The 15,849-nt window shown below is 32.9% G+C and overlaps 1 protein-coding gene and 1 long non-coding RNA gene across 2 annotated transcripts in view; one reads left to right on the top strand and one right to left on the bottom strand.

The window, feature by feature from the left end:
- The window catches only part of LOC133175991 (transient receptor potential cation channel subfamily M member-like 2), a 104,301-nt gene that overhangs the window by 8,987 nt on the left and 79,465 nt on the right, over window positions 1–15,849 (bottom strand). Inside the window, exons 27-35 of the mRNA XM_061311169.1 lie at window positions 14,349–14,539; window positions 13,149–13,281; window positions 12,512–12,665; window positions 12,006–12,111; window positions 11,424–11,441; window positions 7,798–7,943; window positions 7,254–7,345; window positions 4,305–4,502; window positions 680–785 (exon numbers count right to left, since the gene is read on the bottom strand). Coding sequence (XP_061167153.1) covers window positions 680–785; window positions 4,305–4,502; window positions 7,254–7,345; window positions 7,798–7,943; window positions 11,424–11,441; window positions 12,006–12,111; window positions 12,512–12,665; window positions 13,149–13,281; window positions 14,349–14,539 — 1,144 coding nt within the window. The remainder of the gene's footprint in view (window positions 1–679; window positions 786–4,304; window positions 4,503–7,253; window positions 7,346–7,797; window positions 7,944–11,423; window positions 11,442–12,005; window positions 12,112–12,511; window positions 12,666–13,148; window positions 13,282–14,348; window positions 14,540–15,849) is intronic.
- The window catches only part of LOC133175992 (uncharacterized), a 189,839-nt gene that overhangs the window by 120,790 nt on the left and 53,200 nt on the right, over window positions 1–15,849 (top strand). The window lies entirely within an intron of this gene.

The following is a 15,849-nucleotide window of genomic DNA, read 5'->3' as shown; positions in this document are numbered from 1 at the left end:
ACTATGCATTTAGTTTGTTTGCTTAATATCCAGGAGCAGAGGAGAACATTTTTAAAGAAATAATGCATTATCAATATATACTCAATAGACCCCTGTCCTAACACAAGAACCCCTGACCCTGGGGCCATGAATTTCACAATTTTGGTAGAGGGCTCAATGCTTATTACAATCATGGCAACAGTTTGACTGCTTGATGTCCAGGAGTAAAGAAGAAGATCTTTAAAGATTGCCCCCTAGTGGTGCAGGTGCCATGAATTTCATAAATTTTACTCCCTTTCACTCATAGATCTATGCTATATGCCAAAATTGGTTGAAATTGGCTCAGTGGTTCCAGGAAAGAAGCAGAAAATGTTTAAATGGTAAGGCAGGACAACGGACAAAAACAGATAGTAATCACCTGAGTAAGCTCAGGGGACCTAAAAAAAAAGTTTCAACACTTTCAATAGTTCCAACTACATTAACATCTAGTTACTATGTTCAGAGCTTTTCATTTTTATTTTTTTTGGGGGTGGGGGTGGGGGGGGGGAGCAGGGGGGAGGAGATTTCCATCTGGTTTCAGCAATTCAGAATCATTATATCAGGGACACCTGAGAGCTACCAACAAATTTTCTTTGCAGTAAACTCTGCGTCTTTAACACATCTGCACAGTGTAAAGCAGTCTGTTCTTAATTACACTTACCCCAGGAATAGACCAAAGTTCATTGTCTTTTCTAAAAATTGCCACAAACTCCAGAACTTTTTTCCCTTCCTTCATCACAACTTCCCCTTTATCATTTCTCTTCCACCTGTTGACATAAGAAAAGAATAAGATTTTACATCAGTTTACAGGTCTGGACGATTTCCAAATATGGAAGACAAGAACGATAACCGTGAATTGCTATAAATACACAGAATAAACAAGGTGCTAATCCTTCTGACCAATCAGATAACGGCATTTAGACAAACCCATGAGAAAATAAATAAAACACGTGGTTTTAAAGTTTTTTGCTCAAAAGATTTTTTAAGAATAAACTTTTAGTAAACTTTATGCACATTTAGGAATAATATAGTATATTTGGCAATTCTACTGTGAACAAACACGACTTGAAAACTTAATATAAATTCTAAGTGGGATTAAAAATCTGTCACTACGAGGTAGCAATCCCAAAAGTTTAACTTGTGTTAAAATTGATATAAATACGGCAGATTTTCAGTTTTTAGAGCCTGAAATGAAAAAGTTTTTGTATGGGAATATAACAGTCTTAATTATTTCCTGAGTGTTTATTACAAAATCATCCATGCAGTTTCTGATATACATGCGAGGTACATGTAAGATATAATAAAAAGCATTCATGAACATTCCCTTTTCTCCATGATTTTCACATTTCCTTATGTCTATCTAAAGTGGTATTCGGCGCTCATGAAACCCGTTATTTTAAAACTACATGTAGTCTATACGATGAATACTTGTGTGCAGTAGAGCTACAGTCCCTGAAACGTTCCATTTTCCCATTTTTCCGTTTGTTCACCGTGCGTTCACCGTTCGTTCACCGTTTGCTCTCCGTTCACAGTTTTGTGTCTGCGTTCACTGTGCGCTCGCGTTCACTGTTCACAAAGCGTTCACCGTTCGCTCTCCGTTCGTTCACCTTGCGTTCAGCGTTCACTTATCGTTCAGTTTTCACTGTCATTTGGAACTCCCAAGTGAAAGGACTTATCTTTTTTTGTAAGAAAGGATTTACAGGATTTGAAATTTAATAATTAACATGTCGTGTTTAAAGGATCATTATTTCATGGGGAAAAATTATCTACACTAGGTTTTATTATTATTCTAACTTAGCTATTATATAATTAGGCTATTTATTAAATTAACCAGGAAAATAAATGTTGTTTTAAACATGTACCTATGTAGAACGATGCTGATAAATTAAATTTAAATAAGGGGCAATATACGGGTACTTCAAGCACTGCAACATTTTGTTGTTATGATAAAGATGACAAATTGTTAATGGAGAGATAATAATCCATGTCAATTAATTTACCAACTGCAGCAAAATTACAAAAGTATTTATTACTAACACATTTTTTTTTCAATTATTATAGAAATACATTATTAGAACTAGTTCCCAGAATTATAATAGTACTGCGGATATCCAGTTAATTAAATATCTTTGGAGCAAATTAAATTGATAGTGTGGTTAAAAATATTTATTTAAATGTAATACACTACAATTCATAAATAAAGTCTAATGTTAGAGAGAAAAAATTCCTTTATTCACAATAACTTTATATTCATTCGATATGATTAAGACACCCCCCCCCCTTTTTCCACCTAAATCGGTTACTTAGTCAGCATTACCAGTCTATTTTAATTAATATTCAAAAAGAAGTTAATGTGTTTTGTAGCACAAAAATTTCAGTCTCAAAACAAACTTGCCTCTATAAAAAAGTCATTAAACAAAAGTAGTTCAAAATATACACGTGCCGATGGTGTTATTTTAAATTGGCTAGGGAGTATGTTTCAAGTTCTTTATAAGTGTTTATGCCTGCCCAATTTATTTTTTGGAAAAGTTGGAATCAGATCTAGAAATGATAAAAAATGTTTAAACTTCTTGGAAATACTACAGTGTAGCACTCTGCCTTTGGTGTGATGAGACTTTCACACCTGCACAGTGTCGAATGATTTTGATTGACAGGACAAACATGTGGACTTCGTGTGAACTTGAAGCAGGAAAATAAAAACCATTATGACTGTCAAACAAAATGAATTTGTTGATTAAAAAAAGGTTACTTTCACTGCCTGATATACCGGAATTTAGATAAAAATTAAGAATTTTTGTTTATACAGGGGAGGTACATGTACATGCATTTGTGGAAAGGGGGGGGGGTAAAACAGAATCGCTCTCTCTCTCTCATTTGTCTGTTTAATCAAAACTATGACATGTATTATTTAAATATCAAGTTCTGAAATTTTAATCTATAACAAATAATATGAATGCTTCTTTGTATCATCTTGTCCGAGTGTAATCACAGGGAATTGTCTACAGATCTATACGTGTAGAAGTCTGCTAATAAATCATCATAAAAAATGAAAAGACACATAAATAAATTATTGCATTAAATTTTTAAAGTACGAGTGTATACATTCAATATGTCCACAGACCGAAGCAAAATATTTAAAAAATTTTTCTCATTATTTTACAAGGAATTGCCTTGACATGGAAAACATGTATGGCTGTTACAACTGTTGTAATTCATTTTATAAGTCAGTAATGTCCTCTTCGAAAATCATTATTTGTAATAGTTTTATATATCAAATAAAAAAAACATATTTATTTTACAACTAGAATGATTTTATCTTTTAAACTATAGTGTTCGGTAACAATGACAATGTTTTACAGCGATAAAAATCGTGTGATTAAACAGCTGAATTTTAACATCATACATATTTGCAGAAAATATTGTAAGAAACTTAATTAATAGTTTTACTTAATGTGCATGTTTCGTCTTTCTTAGGACAATTTTTGATTACATTTATTTATTTATTTATTTTGCGCCTGACATTAGAATACAATTGATACAATACAATGCATGGAAAAAATCAGAGGCATTCAGAATAAATCGTTCATCTTGTGTTCACTGTTCGTTCACCGTTCACTTTGCGCTCGCGTTCACGCTCCATTTGTGTTCTGCATTCGCTCACCGTTCTGCGTTCACCTACCGTTCACCAAGTTGCATTCAGCGTTCAACATCGTTCACTCACCATTCGCTCTGCGTTCGCTCACCGTTCAAGTGGGAAAGTACAACATTTCAGGGACTGTATACACATAGAAACTATGCATTATCGATGAAACTGACACCTAAGCAAAATTATATTTACCATCATAAGACTATGTTCTGCTAAATGTTTTAACTGTACTTAATAATAGCTTGTAGGTGTGATCTATTCCTCCATAAACGATCGCATATTTACATGCATTTTTTTTTTCTTTTCCGAGATGAAAATATCAGGTTTGTTCATGGTATATATGTGGGGAATACCTTATTCTTCCAAACTTTTCATCTTACTTCTAAAGATCTTTTGTCAAAAAAATCTTTTTGAGGAAAAAAAAACAAAAGCACTTGTTCTCTTTTTGTTTCTTTGAAATATGTTTTGGGGTGTGTAAAAATGCTATTGTCTGATTGGGCAGAAAAATATTTACATGTATATGATGCATATTTATAGCAACTTTCAGTTATCAGTGTCAACTTCCATATTTGGAAATCTTCCAGACCTGGTTTAGTCCATAGAAATTATTAAATGACACAGGATCAGATAAGAAGTTTACCTGGTCACTATGGGATCTCCACAATGATTAGGTCCATATCGTCCCAAAAGACCTCGTCCTATGATCCCTGTCCGACCGGCAGGGTTCAGTGGAAGTCCATCACGTACCTCATAAGTACCCCAGTAACTTTTCCTATCACACCTGTTGTTGTTGTCATATTCATTGAACTTGATCTTTCCAATTCTGTCTGAAGGTTTCCTATCAGAAAGTGAGGATTAAAAATTGTTAAACATGATAGTCTCTGTCCCATCAATATACTATACTAAAGATTCTTACATACTGCAAACAATAATCACTTCATTATCCAACTGTAGCTTTTTATCAACCAAGCTAGATTACTTTGCAACAGACTGTTCTGTTTGCAAAAAAAAAAGAAGAAAAAAAAAAAAATTAATAATGTAATATCATGTTACAATAAACAAATGAAAATATCTCTCTAAATATCTTAAATAATGCACCTATTATATATTTTTCAGTGCAAACCATAAAATTCCACAGATGCAGTTGCTTTAGTGAATAATTTTAATGCAAATGAATGTTTAAAGATAGCATTAAGCAAGCCAGGTTTTCTTCACATGTGACAAACCTTTGTGTGTTTTCAGAGACAAATTGCAAAAAATACAATTTAGTTGCCAAGACATCTTTAAATAAGTGGCAATTTTAGTCTGAAAATGGTTGGGGTGAGGAATGATGATTTGAACAAACTTGAATCTACACTAACTGAGGATGCTTCCATATTTCTTTGACTAATCATGGCTTAAATAGATTTTTCAAGATTTTTCTCGTACGTTTGATCTTCTATTGATGGCTTGCCCTACTCCTGGGGATATGATTTGAACACACCTGAATCTACACTACCTGCAGAGTGCTTCTGACTAATCATGGCCTTGCTGTTACTGAGAAGATTTTTTTATTGATATATCCTTTATATTCCTTTGTATAACTTTGATCCCTGTTGTGGCCTCTTTCTACTCCTGAGGGGTCATGATCTGGCCCCACCCTATCCCCGGGGGTCATGATTTGAAGAAACATAAATCTACACTACCTATGGAAGTTTCCACATAAACATGACCAATCATGGCTTACCTGTTCTTGAGAAGAAGATTTTGAAAGATTTTTTCCTAGGTAAGACTTTGATTGTCCATAATGGCCCCACCCTAACCCTGGGGGTCATGATTTGAACAAATTTGATTATACACTACCTGAGGATGCTACCATAAGAATATGACCAATCATGGCTTAGCTGTTCTTGAGCAGATTTTTAAAGATTTTTCCTATATATTCCTATGATCACCCATTGTGCCCCCACCATACCACTGGGTGTCATGATTTGAACAAACTTGAATCTACACTACCTGAGGAAGATTACATAAGTTTCATATTTTCTAACCCAGTGATTCTTGAGAAGAAGATTTTTAAAAGATGCCATGAATTTTTCACTAATTAATGATTATCTTCCCTAGGGAAAAAGTGTGCCCTTCATTTGAACAAACTAGAATCCCCTTTAAAAAAGAATACTTTGTGGCAAGTTTGGTTGAAATTGGCCCAGTGGTTCTTGAGAACAAGTTGAAAATGTGAAAAGTTTTCTACAGATGGACGCTGGACAAAATGTGATCAGAAAAACTCACTTGAGCCTTCAGCTCAGGTGAGCTAAAAAGTATCTGTGAAATACAGTTGGTTTATTGTACCCTTTTCAGAACAGAGCTTCTACCCTAGCCACCCATAGAAAGTGATAATCGCAGATACACTATTATAGGTAGATTCTGAAAAACTGATAAATATTTATATAGCAATGTTGAACTTTGCATCAGTACTTTATTACATCATCTTGTAAACAACCCATAGAGGAATGAACCATTTCAAAACCTTTACAGCTAGCAATTTCGGATTTTCCTCTTACGCATTGGTCTAAAAACACCAGATTTCCTGAACTGATTGGCTTATGACAGTTGTTTACAAATCAGCAGTGTTAGGATGTGCCATGAAAGTCTTCTTCAATTCTAACATAAACATTTCAAGTCAATAATCAGAAGCAGTGGTAATAATGTACAGTTGAAGTTCTTTATCTTGAGCACTGATATCTCGAATACCAGGGATATGTGAAAGTGAGTTGGCAGCCCCAACTTCTTTTTTTTTGTTTTTAAAAGTTTTTTTTACCCTCATTGTCTCAAATTTTTTTCAACGAACAAAAATAAATGCCTTGAATACAGTGTGTCTAAGGTAGGGTACCAAATACAAACTTCCTGGAAAAATACAAATAATAATTTATAATCACTTTCAATTGTCTGTTCCTTTCCACTATAAATTCATTGTCGTTCTGTTATAAGCAGGTTCTTGCTATAATATATGTCCTATATCAGTGCATCTTTCTTCAAAAGAGTTTCAAGAACTGTTAGGGCTGTCATGGTTCCCCGAAATAACCGAAAACCGTGGTCCAAGTTATTCGGTTAGGTTTCTGTTCCATTTTTCAGTTCGATTCTGGTTTCTATATTAGAATATGTTTTATACAAAAAATGGTGTCGAAATCAAAAGAATAATGACGATAACAGTGCTAAATACACATCACAACTGAATTATACTTCATTCCATGACAAAGCAGTTGTCACAAAAGGATTAGATAATTATCAAAACAAGCAAGAATGGTCAGGTTGTAGCTAATAGTCGGCCTAATAGTCCTAAACACTATGTCAAGACGTTAACATGGATAAAATTTGTTTTCAAGGTGAATGTAACGTAACAAATAAAGATTTTATTATGTTCAATACATGAAATTTAGGTTTAAAATAGAGGCAATAAACCGAACCGAAAAACCCAAAACCGAACCGAAAATTTACAGAACTGACCCGACCCGAAAAATTTTGGAACCATGACAACCCTAAGACCTGTGTATAATTTAACCCTTCATATGTCCTCCCCCCCCCCCCCCCTTTCGGATTTTCCTGAACTTACATGTAAATAAGGTCTATAGTGTCAGCCCAGTATGGATGACTCTTGACTTCAGGTGCTTCATACACCACTGGATCATATTCCAGAAATGGAATCTGAGAATAGTGTGAAAGGTATGTACATTTACAAGTTAATACATGTAATTTTCAGGCTTAGACAAGAAAATGTTGAAAAAATCATATTTTCCAAAAAAAGTCACAAAAGGCTATTTTAATTTACATAAATTTTGTACGTCATAAAGATTGGAGAGGTAGAATGTAAATACATATAGATGTCAGAGAAATACAACAAAAGAAAGCTTATCCCTGAAAGTACAAGCTCTGTAAAAAAAATACATTTCTTTCAATCCAAATAAAGTTTCATTTCGATTGTTACTTTGAAGTATTTTAATGAAAAAAATGTGACTCTGTTATTTATAAGCAGGTTCTTGTTATAATACTTTTCTCTATAAGGATTATTCACACTGTATACTTGTACAAAATATAAGTGAAGCATTTTGCTGGTACTACATGTAATCAGTCTTGAGACAAAAATCTTAAATACTAACCTCCCAGGCAACCTTGTCATCGGGGACAGGAAACCTGTTGACCATACTCTGGGGGTACCTAGGAATCCTTGATTTGTAATTCAGACGTTTTCGTTCTTCTACTGTAGATTTCACAAAGGCTTTGTCTTTCTCTTTCTTCTGCTTTGCTGTAACACATAAAACACAATCTATAGCACTCTGAAATTAAATTAAATTAATACTGAATTAAATACACATTTTATTGTCATGAAATGATGAAAATTTGAAGTATTCAGTTCTGGTATAACCACAAAAAATCTACAAATTCTAAGTCAAAAAGCAGTTTTCCCTTCACATAATTACCCCATATACATTTAGACAGTGTAAAAACTATGAACAAAACAACAAAAGCAAAGTTAAGTTTATATCATGCACAAAATTGAATTAGTATTATAATAAATTCTATATGAAATCCTCAAATTACAGTAAAGAATGCAGATTTTTTTTTTAGTCCAATTCATGTAATATAGCACTTCATTATACTTAGCCTTTTAGTACAGGGACCATTTTCTGTGACAGCATTTATATGCTAATTAATTCAAATGCTTAACTGTCTGTTTTGAATGTTCACTTACACTTGCTAAATTATATTTATTCCATGCTAATGAAAGTAGGTGAATGCTATTGGAGGTAGTATCGATGCTAAATATAATGGAATAGGAAGTAAATATGAGCATTAATTGTAATTTTGGCACGTTTAGCATCTGAATTTTATATATTTATGTTTTTTTAATATGTTGATGGTGCAACTAGTGGGGTGAGCGCAGTTGCACATTACAAGATAACAAATTAATTTTAATTTAAATTCAAATTTAACTTAGATCACAGAAGACATTTATAGGAAGATATAGACTGTGAAGTCACATGATGTCTTATGTTAGTTGCATTTCCATAAACAAGTCTGAAAAGTGCAAATTTATAACAAAGGACATTTAATTTATTTATAATCTCTCTGCAATATTCATTAAACAATTGCTAAATCAAGGTGAATTTATTTTATGGTTGACTTTTGTTGTTACTGCCATAATGCAGTTTGTGGCAAAATGCAATTTCAGAAAGGGTTGTGGGTCTGGAGGTCACTGTGTAAAAAATTTAATAGGATCAATATGCACAGTCTGAATTTTCTCTTGACCCATGCAGGAATTGTTGTAAGAGCTCGCTGCAATCGCTATTACTACTATGCATTTTATGTAATGTAATCAATGTACATGTATACCCTGTATCTGATCTATAATAGCCAACACCTAAGAAAACAAGATGCTCATGGGCCACAATGCTCACCTGACACTGTTCTTCATCACCAGATTTTTTTCCATAATGTGGCCTACTCTAATACTCGGGGGGTCATGATTTGAACAAATTTGAACTGTATTCTTCCATCAAAATATGACAAATCATGGCTTTGCTGTTCTTGACGAGAATATTTTTTTCAAATTTTTCCTATGTAGAAGTTGATTGCCCATTGCTGCTACAGAGAAGAAGATTTTTAAGGATTTTTTTCTATATATTCCTAGTAAAATTTTGATTTTGATTGCCCATTGTGGCCCCATCCTATCCCTGGGGTTCATGATCTGAACAAATTTGAATCTACACTAACTGCAGATGCACTGTTAAAGATATGACTAATCAAAGATTTACTGTTTTTCAGAAGCAAATGATTCAAGATTTTTCCAGTGTATTCCTATGTAAAACTTTGATTGCCAATTGTGGACCCATTCTATCCCAAAAGGGTAATTATTTGTACAAATTTGAATCTTCAGTACCTGAGAATGCATCCATATAAATATCACTAAACATGGCTTTGCTGTTCTTAAGAAGAGGTTTTTTAAAGATTTTTCCTACATATTCCTGTGTAAAACTCTGATTGCCCATTGTGGCCTCACCATACTCCAGGGGTCAGGATTTGAACAAACTTAAATCTACACTTCATAATGAAGCTTTCACATAAGTTTTTTTCTGGCCCAGTGGTTCTTTAGAAGAAATTTTTTTAAAAGACACCTAATTTTGATTATTTCTTATTTATCTCCTCTTGGAAGAGAATGTGGCCCTTCATCTGAACAAACTTGAATCCCCTTTACCCAAGAATACTCTGTACCAAGTTTGGTTGAAATTGGCCCTGTGATTCTGAAGAAGAAGATGAAAATGTGAAAAGTTTATAACGACAATGATGACATACGATGGACAAATTTTGATCAAAAAAGCTTACTTGAACCTTCAGCTCAGGTGAGCTAAAAAGCAGCACTGACTGAATTGGGGTATGCTGACTTAATTAGTGACTTTCATGCTGTTTGTTGGTAAGGTGCTTGTTGGCAATGCTGAATTGCTAATTGTTTTTTAACTCATGCATGCTAGTGCTTATGCTAGTGATAATGCTGTTGTAACAGAAAATGATGCCTGCACTGTATACTTTATAAAATTCAAATCTATGAATATAGTGCATACTTCACATTTATATGAAAAATTCTTTGCAATTTAGATATAATTCTGAATAAGCCTTTCGAGAAATTTCAATCATTAATTAAGAAAATAACTTAAGTCTTTATCACCTAAGAAAATTCTTTAAATAAGGCAAAAAACAAAAAACAACTTGGTTCTCAGGCCATTTTTCTCAAAATAAATGCGGGAGGGAGGCTTTTTTTCCTTTTTATCTCATAAAAACCAGACGCAGGATTTTTTTTTTTTTTTTTTTTTTTTTTTATAATTTCAAAACTAGCAACTTTTAACCAACAGTGCTTCAACAATGAGTGTAGAAATCAAGATAATTTATTTCCTGCTTCTTTCTCTTTTCTCTTGCATATCTTCTACATTCCAATGATTCGTGTAATGAAACGACAGCATCCTAAAACCAGACGTGTTAAACTTACAGAACCCAACACTTTTAGTGATGCATTTGGTCAATTGCTTACGTAAAACAACTAATCTAAGAGTGTTTCAGCACTGTAAATAGCACTTGTGATTTTCTTAAACATTGTCAAATTTATCAGTCTTTGGTTTACCCACACTAAATGAAATCTGTGAATCTTGCTGACATCCAAGTTCTGAGGTTGAGGGAGCTGTCTTTGATAGTGTCAGCATGGAAGAACCTTCAGAAACCCTCACTTTGTACCATGGAAGTATTACAGTCATTCCCTTATGAATTTGCACTGAAATCAATGCCACCATGACTAAACTTAATCTTAACGCCTTATCTTAACTCAACGGCCATATTTGCAATTTTTAACTAGGCCAATAGAATAGTCTGGATTGTCTTGATATTTGTCAAACGTTCGTTGTACCGATTTCTAAAATGCAGTCAAAATGAGGTCAGGAATTCCGGATTTTTTTTTGGGGGGGGGGGGGGCACCGCATGAGAGAAATTTTATCTTTTATTCATTTGAGGATAAAATTTGGTAATGCACATTGTTGAATGACATGCGGGCAGGCCTGACAACCAAGATTTTAATTTTTTTAGGCCTAAAAGTGCTTTTTCAAAATCTTTCACATCGAGCTTTATGTATAATGTATGATGATATTGCTTGAAAGGCAGAATTGGGATTTAATACTAATAAGCAAATCATTACGTTAATCCTAAGCCTGACTATTTGCTCAATAATACCATCAAAACTTACATTGTTTACCATGGCGACCTTAAAATATACAATAGATGAAAAAGAGACTGTATCTACATGCTACAAATATTTTTTTTTTTCCATGGAGAGAAAAGGAACATATAGTTAAGCATGCCAATTGAAATGAAAATACAGTCAAACCTCATTATCTCAAACTCAAAGGGACTTCAAGATATCCAAGTATTTGAGATTAAGGGTTAAATACTTAAGGAATTAAAGGACTTCCAATTTCCTTTGATATATCCATGGTATTCAACATATCAGTGTTCGAGATAGTGAAGTTTATCCATAACTGAATATGCAGTCATACACAAAATAAAAAAATTATTTCATTTATATTCATTTTACATTTTTTCAGCATCTTTTTCAAAAAAGTAATTAAAATATTTATCAACTCCACAAGATGAAAATTAACTTAATGAAGTAGGTAAATTAAAATAAACATAATTATGCAACTAAATCAAAATTACAAACGAAAAATGTCACATCCTTGTACAATTTAATTTGAAACAAAAATGATCTTTAAAAAAATGTTCTCAAAATATTTTTTTTTAATTTTGAATTAATGTACATTTGACCTACCATTTTCTTTTTTATCTTCCATCAGGGGTGGGACCTTTGCAGAGCTCTTCTGTTGTTCTTGCAAGTTTCTCATAATCCAGTTGAGTGCAACAGTACTTTGTTGCATCTGAAATTTATGTAGAAAATGACACATTGCAATTAAAAGGTACCATTCATAGCTCACCAAAAAAGAAATGATCTGTATGTGAGGTAATTTTATTCTAATCTTCCAGAGAAATTACATGTCACATGCTCAAATTTCGCCATACACATTATTTGTGCTACAATGGTATACAATCAGTCATTATCTCATATGGGGCCAAAAAAAAAAAATTGGCGATATCCAAGGATTCTAGATATCGAGGTCAAAATACATAAAGAAAAAGTGGTTGCGACTTCCAACCCACTTTGACATACATCCATGGAATTCAAGATATCAAAGTTCAACTGTATATGGTCAAAGAACCAACACAGTTAATCTGAGGCATTATGTCAGAAATATTTCAACAAGTAAAATGCTTTTCTACCTGCTCCTCAAGAGCTAGCAGTCTCTTGTCCATTTGTGGGGGCATTCTAACCACAGGATTAATAGGGGCCTTGATAACGGGGGGTACCCCTGGGGCTCCGGATGTGGTCTGGATATCCTGTAACTCATCCAGCTTAAAGAATAGCTCATGTATCCTGGAACAGTAATATATTGTTGAGAATAGCTCGAGAATTTAGTAGGACAATGAATGAACATCCTCATACATGTTCCATACCAGATATTACAAGACTTTATCGTTGCTTTGTACAAATTGTATGATACATCCTAGGAATATGCAGTATCTTATAAATTAATACAAGAGATTCCATTTTAAATATGCACCCAATTACACTCTAATGATTTTAAGACTCCATTTCAGAAAACAGGGACCCAGCATATTACAAAAGAACTGAAAACTATAAGACCAAAGTTTGCTTTTTGCAATTCATTTTTTTACATTGATTAAAGTGATTTTAATCTAACAACAAGAATTTGGTTATACATGTATAATTTTACACAAGTACTTGTGTAATTATAAAAATGGTGAGATTTTAAAACTGTCATATTTTTAGTCTAGGTCATAAGTTCTCTTGTAAAATGAAGCCCAAATCTTTTATGTTGTATATTCAAGTACTCACGATTCTTGGGTATTTATAATTCTGTTTTGAATGTTTTTCTTCTCTTCATGTTCTAAGCGATTCATGTAAGCATCTGCAATCATATTTTCCCATTGGACTAGTTCCCTTGCCTTGTCTGCAGGAAATCGAGTTACTAGAGGGACAAAGAAAATAATCAATTTTAATGGATCAGATGATGTTATTAATTAGGTCAATTATTTTTTTTTTACAGCAGAGCTATAAAAAATTCAAAAGTATCTGTAAATGTTATATGAGTTTTAAAAGTTTTAAAACTTTGTTTATCAAAAATTTTAAAAAGTAAGATGGAAAATTATTAACTAGTCCACGACTCATGCAACTCATAGACTTTTATTACTAAATACACAAAAATCAGAGAAATGAAGCTAAAGCACTAGCTGTATAAAAATTTATTTACAACTGCAAGTCAGATTTAACTTCAACTTCACATGCTGCCTTTTTTGGTTAAAAAAAGAAACTCAGTACATCACATAACAACCTGTGGCTAGCTTAACATCATGCAAAAAAGAAAGAAGGAACAAGAGAACACTTTACTGATTGAGTACCAAATATCCCCAGGTATCCATGATTATCACACCTGTTGATATGTTTTCTTTGATTAGAAATTCATACAATTTCATATGAATATAATCTTGATGTAGCTATAATGTTACCTGTACATTTGCTATTGGACAGGTAATGATTTAGCATTTGCATATTATACAATATACCGGTATATGACAATATCGGATAACGTAAATGGATTGACCTTGAGGTATGTTTCGTACACTACATAATTTGTCTTACGCTTACAGAAAGTAGAGTCATGATTCAAAAATGACCTTAAACATATGACCTTGAAAATGTCAGTCCTTATTTTAATGTTATAAGCAAAAATTAATTGCATGCAGTTAAATATAATTGCAGTGGTTAAGGAAATGATGAAAATGATTAGTAGGCTCTTCTGAAACTTTAATAAGGAATATAGAAACTTATTCTGGGGAAGGAGGACACTCATTTAGCAGTCCATGCAACAAAAACAGTTCCTTAAAGGCAATTTTAGGTAGGTCATATCATCATAAAGGTTAGTACAAGTGCACAGTAGTTGCCAAAATGATTAAATTACAGTATATATATATTTACAATAGTGTGGTGGTACATGGCTTTTTATGGTTATCGCAAGGCAATGTGATTTAGACTTACTCAGGTCACTGGGCTGACTGGACAAACACAGTGAACATTTCCCAAAAATCCAGCGAATGAACAAACCCAAATGGCTGATCAGAATAAGGGGTGGGGCTAGGGTAGGGCGGGTGTAATACTCGTAAATCAGGCGGTAACGCTGGAAACACCAGTACTGGTCAGTATTCTCCTGTATAATCTGATACGTGTTGCTGGAAAGAGAAGAAATTGCCACAATACAACATTTAAAGCAGTCACTTCCAAATAATACAAAAAAGTAAATGAAAGAATATAAATAAAAGACACACAAATCTCTCAGACCAGTTGCTCTTTCCAAGATGATGTTTTTGGTGAACAACATATTATGCTTTTTAGCCAAGTTCATTGCTTGAAGAGCAATAGCCGGCTATTGTCCCAGTGTTCAAATGGATATGCAGTAGTAATGCAGTGCCTACTCTAAACCACTATTGAGACAATATAAACAATAAATCAAAGTAAAGTAAACTGGGTTTTTTTCTAGACAAAGTAATGTATTTTCTCCCATGTTCCTCAGTTGACTTATAATTGTTTAAATTTTTACACAAAAGGTTTCCGTCAGGCCCCCTTGCCTGTGTCAAAATCTATAAATATAGGTTGCGTTGTCAACACTTACTGCACACCTTGCTGCAAAACTCCCAACTGAGGCCTCATCTGTGCACAAATGTTTGACCTTGCTGCATGAATGTTTATTTACTTGGAATATACAAGTTGTATAAGACCGCAGAATGATAATTTGATATATTGTTTACATTGTTAAATTCTAATTCAATTCTAATTATTTCAATATTGTGACATTTATAAATTTATGATTTTATCTCTATAACACTACGTAAAAGCTAGGTTATTATTTTACCCTAATGCATACTGTAGATTGCTATACTTTCACAACACCTTACTTTCATGAGATAGCCATTTGGTAATTATATTTTAAGCTAGATAAAAATTTCACAATTGTGGTTACTATCGTATATAATTCTTAACAATACAACTATATATATATATATATATATATACAAGAATGAAATTTTTGTGAGCAGACCGACAAGCATAATTATGCAAAATAAAGTTCTCGTAAATAAAAAGTGATTTACAGTAATATGTCTGAGAATAGTCAATAATGGTAGCATGCAAATGAAGTTTAATATGTATTGTGAAAATGCATCATGCTACTTCTTTGGTGTTTAATTATTGAATATTTCTTCATATTGTATGTGGTTTATTTATCTAATTTTCCTATCAATTCCTTTTTCAATGGATATTGAAACCAAATTCATTCTCTTAGAAAAAACTTCACAGACTTGCTAAAGTTTCATAAGAAAACAAAATGAAAGCTTGCAAGAAAATCAAAAAAAAAAAAAAAAAAAAAAAAAAAAAAACAAACAAACTATGGAGCATGCTTGAAAAATGAATTCAAGTTCAACATTTCTTCACGACTTACTCATACTGTTTATTTCATTTTTCCTTCGTTTACAACATTTCCGAC

Source organism: Saccostrea echinata, unplaced genomic scaffold (assembly GCF_033153115.1).
Source record: "Saccostrea echinata isolate AGI-Se365-2 ecotype Australia unplaced genomic scaffold, CSIRO_AGI_Sech_v1 ptg000064l, whole genome shotgun sequence".
Classification (NCBI taxonomy): Eukaryota; Metazoa; Mollusca; class Bivalvia; order Ostreida; family Ostreidae; genus Saccostrea; species Saccostrea echinata.
This window is presented reverse-complemented; position numbering and strand designations above follow the sequence as displayed.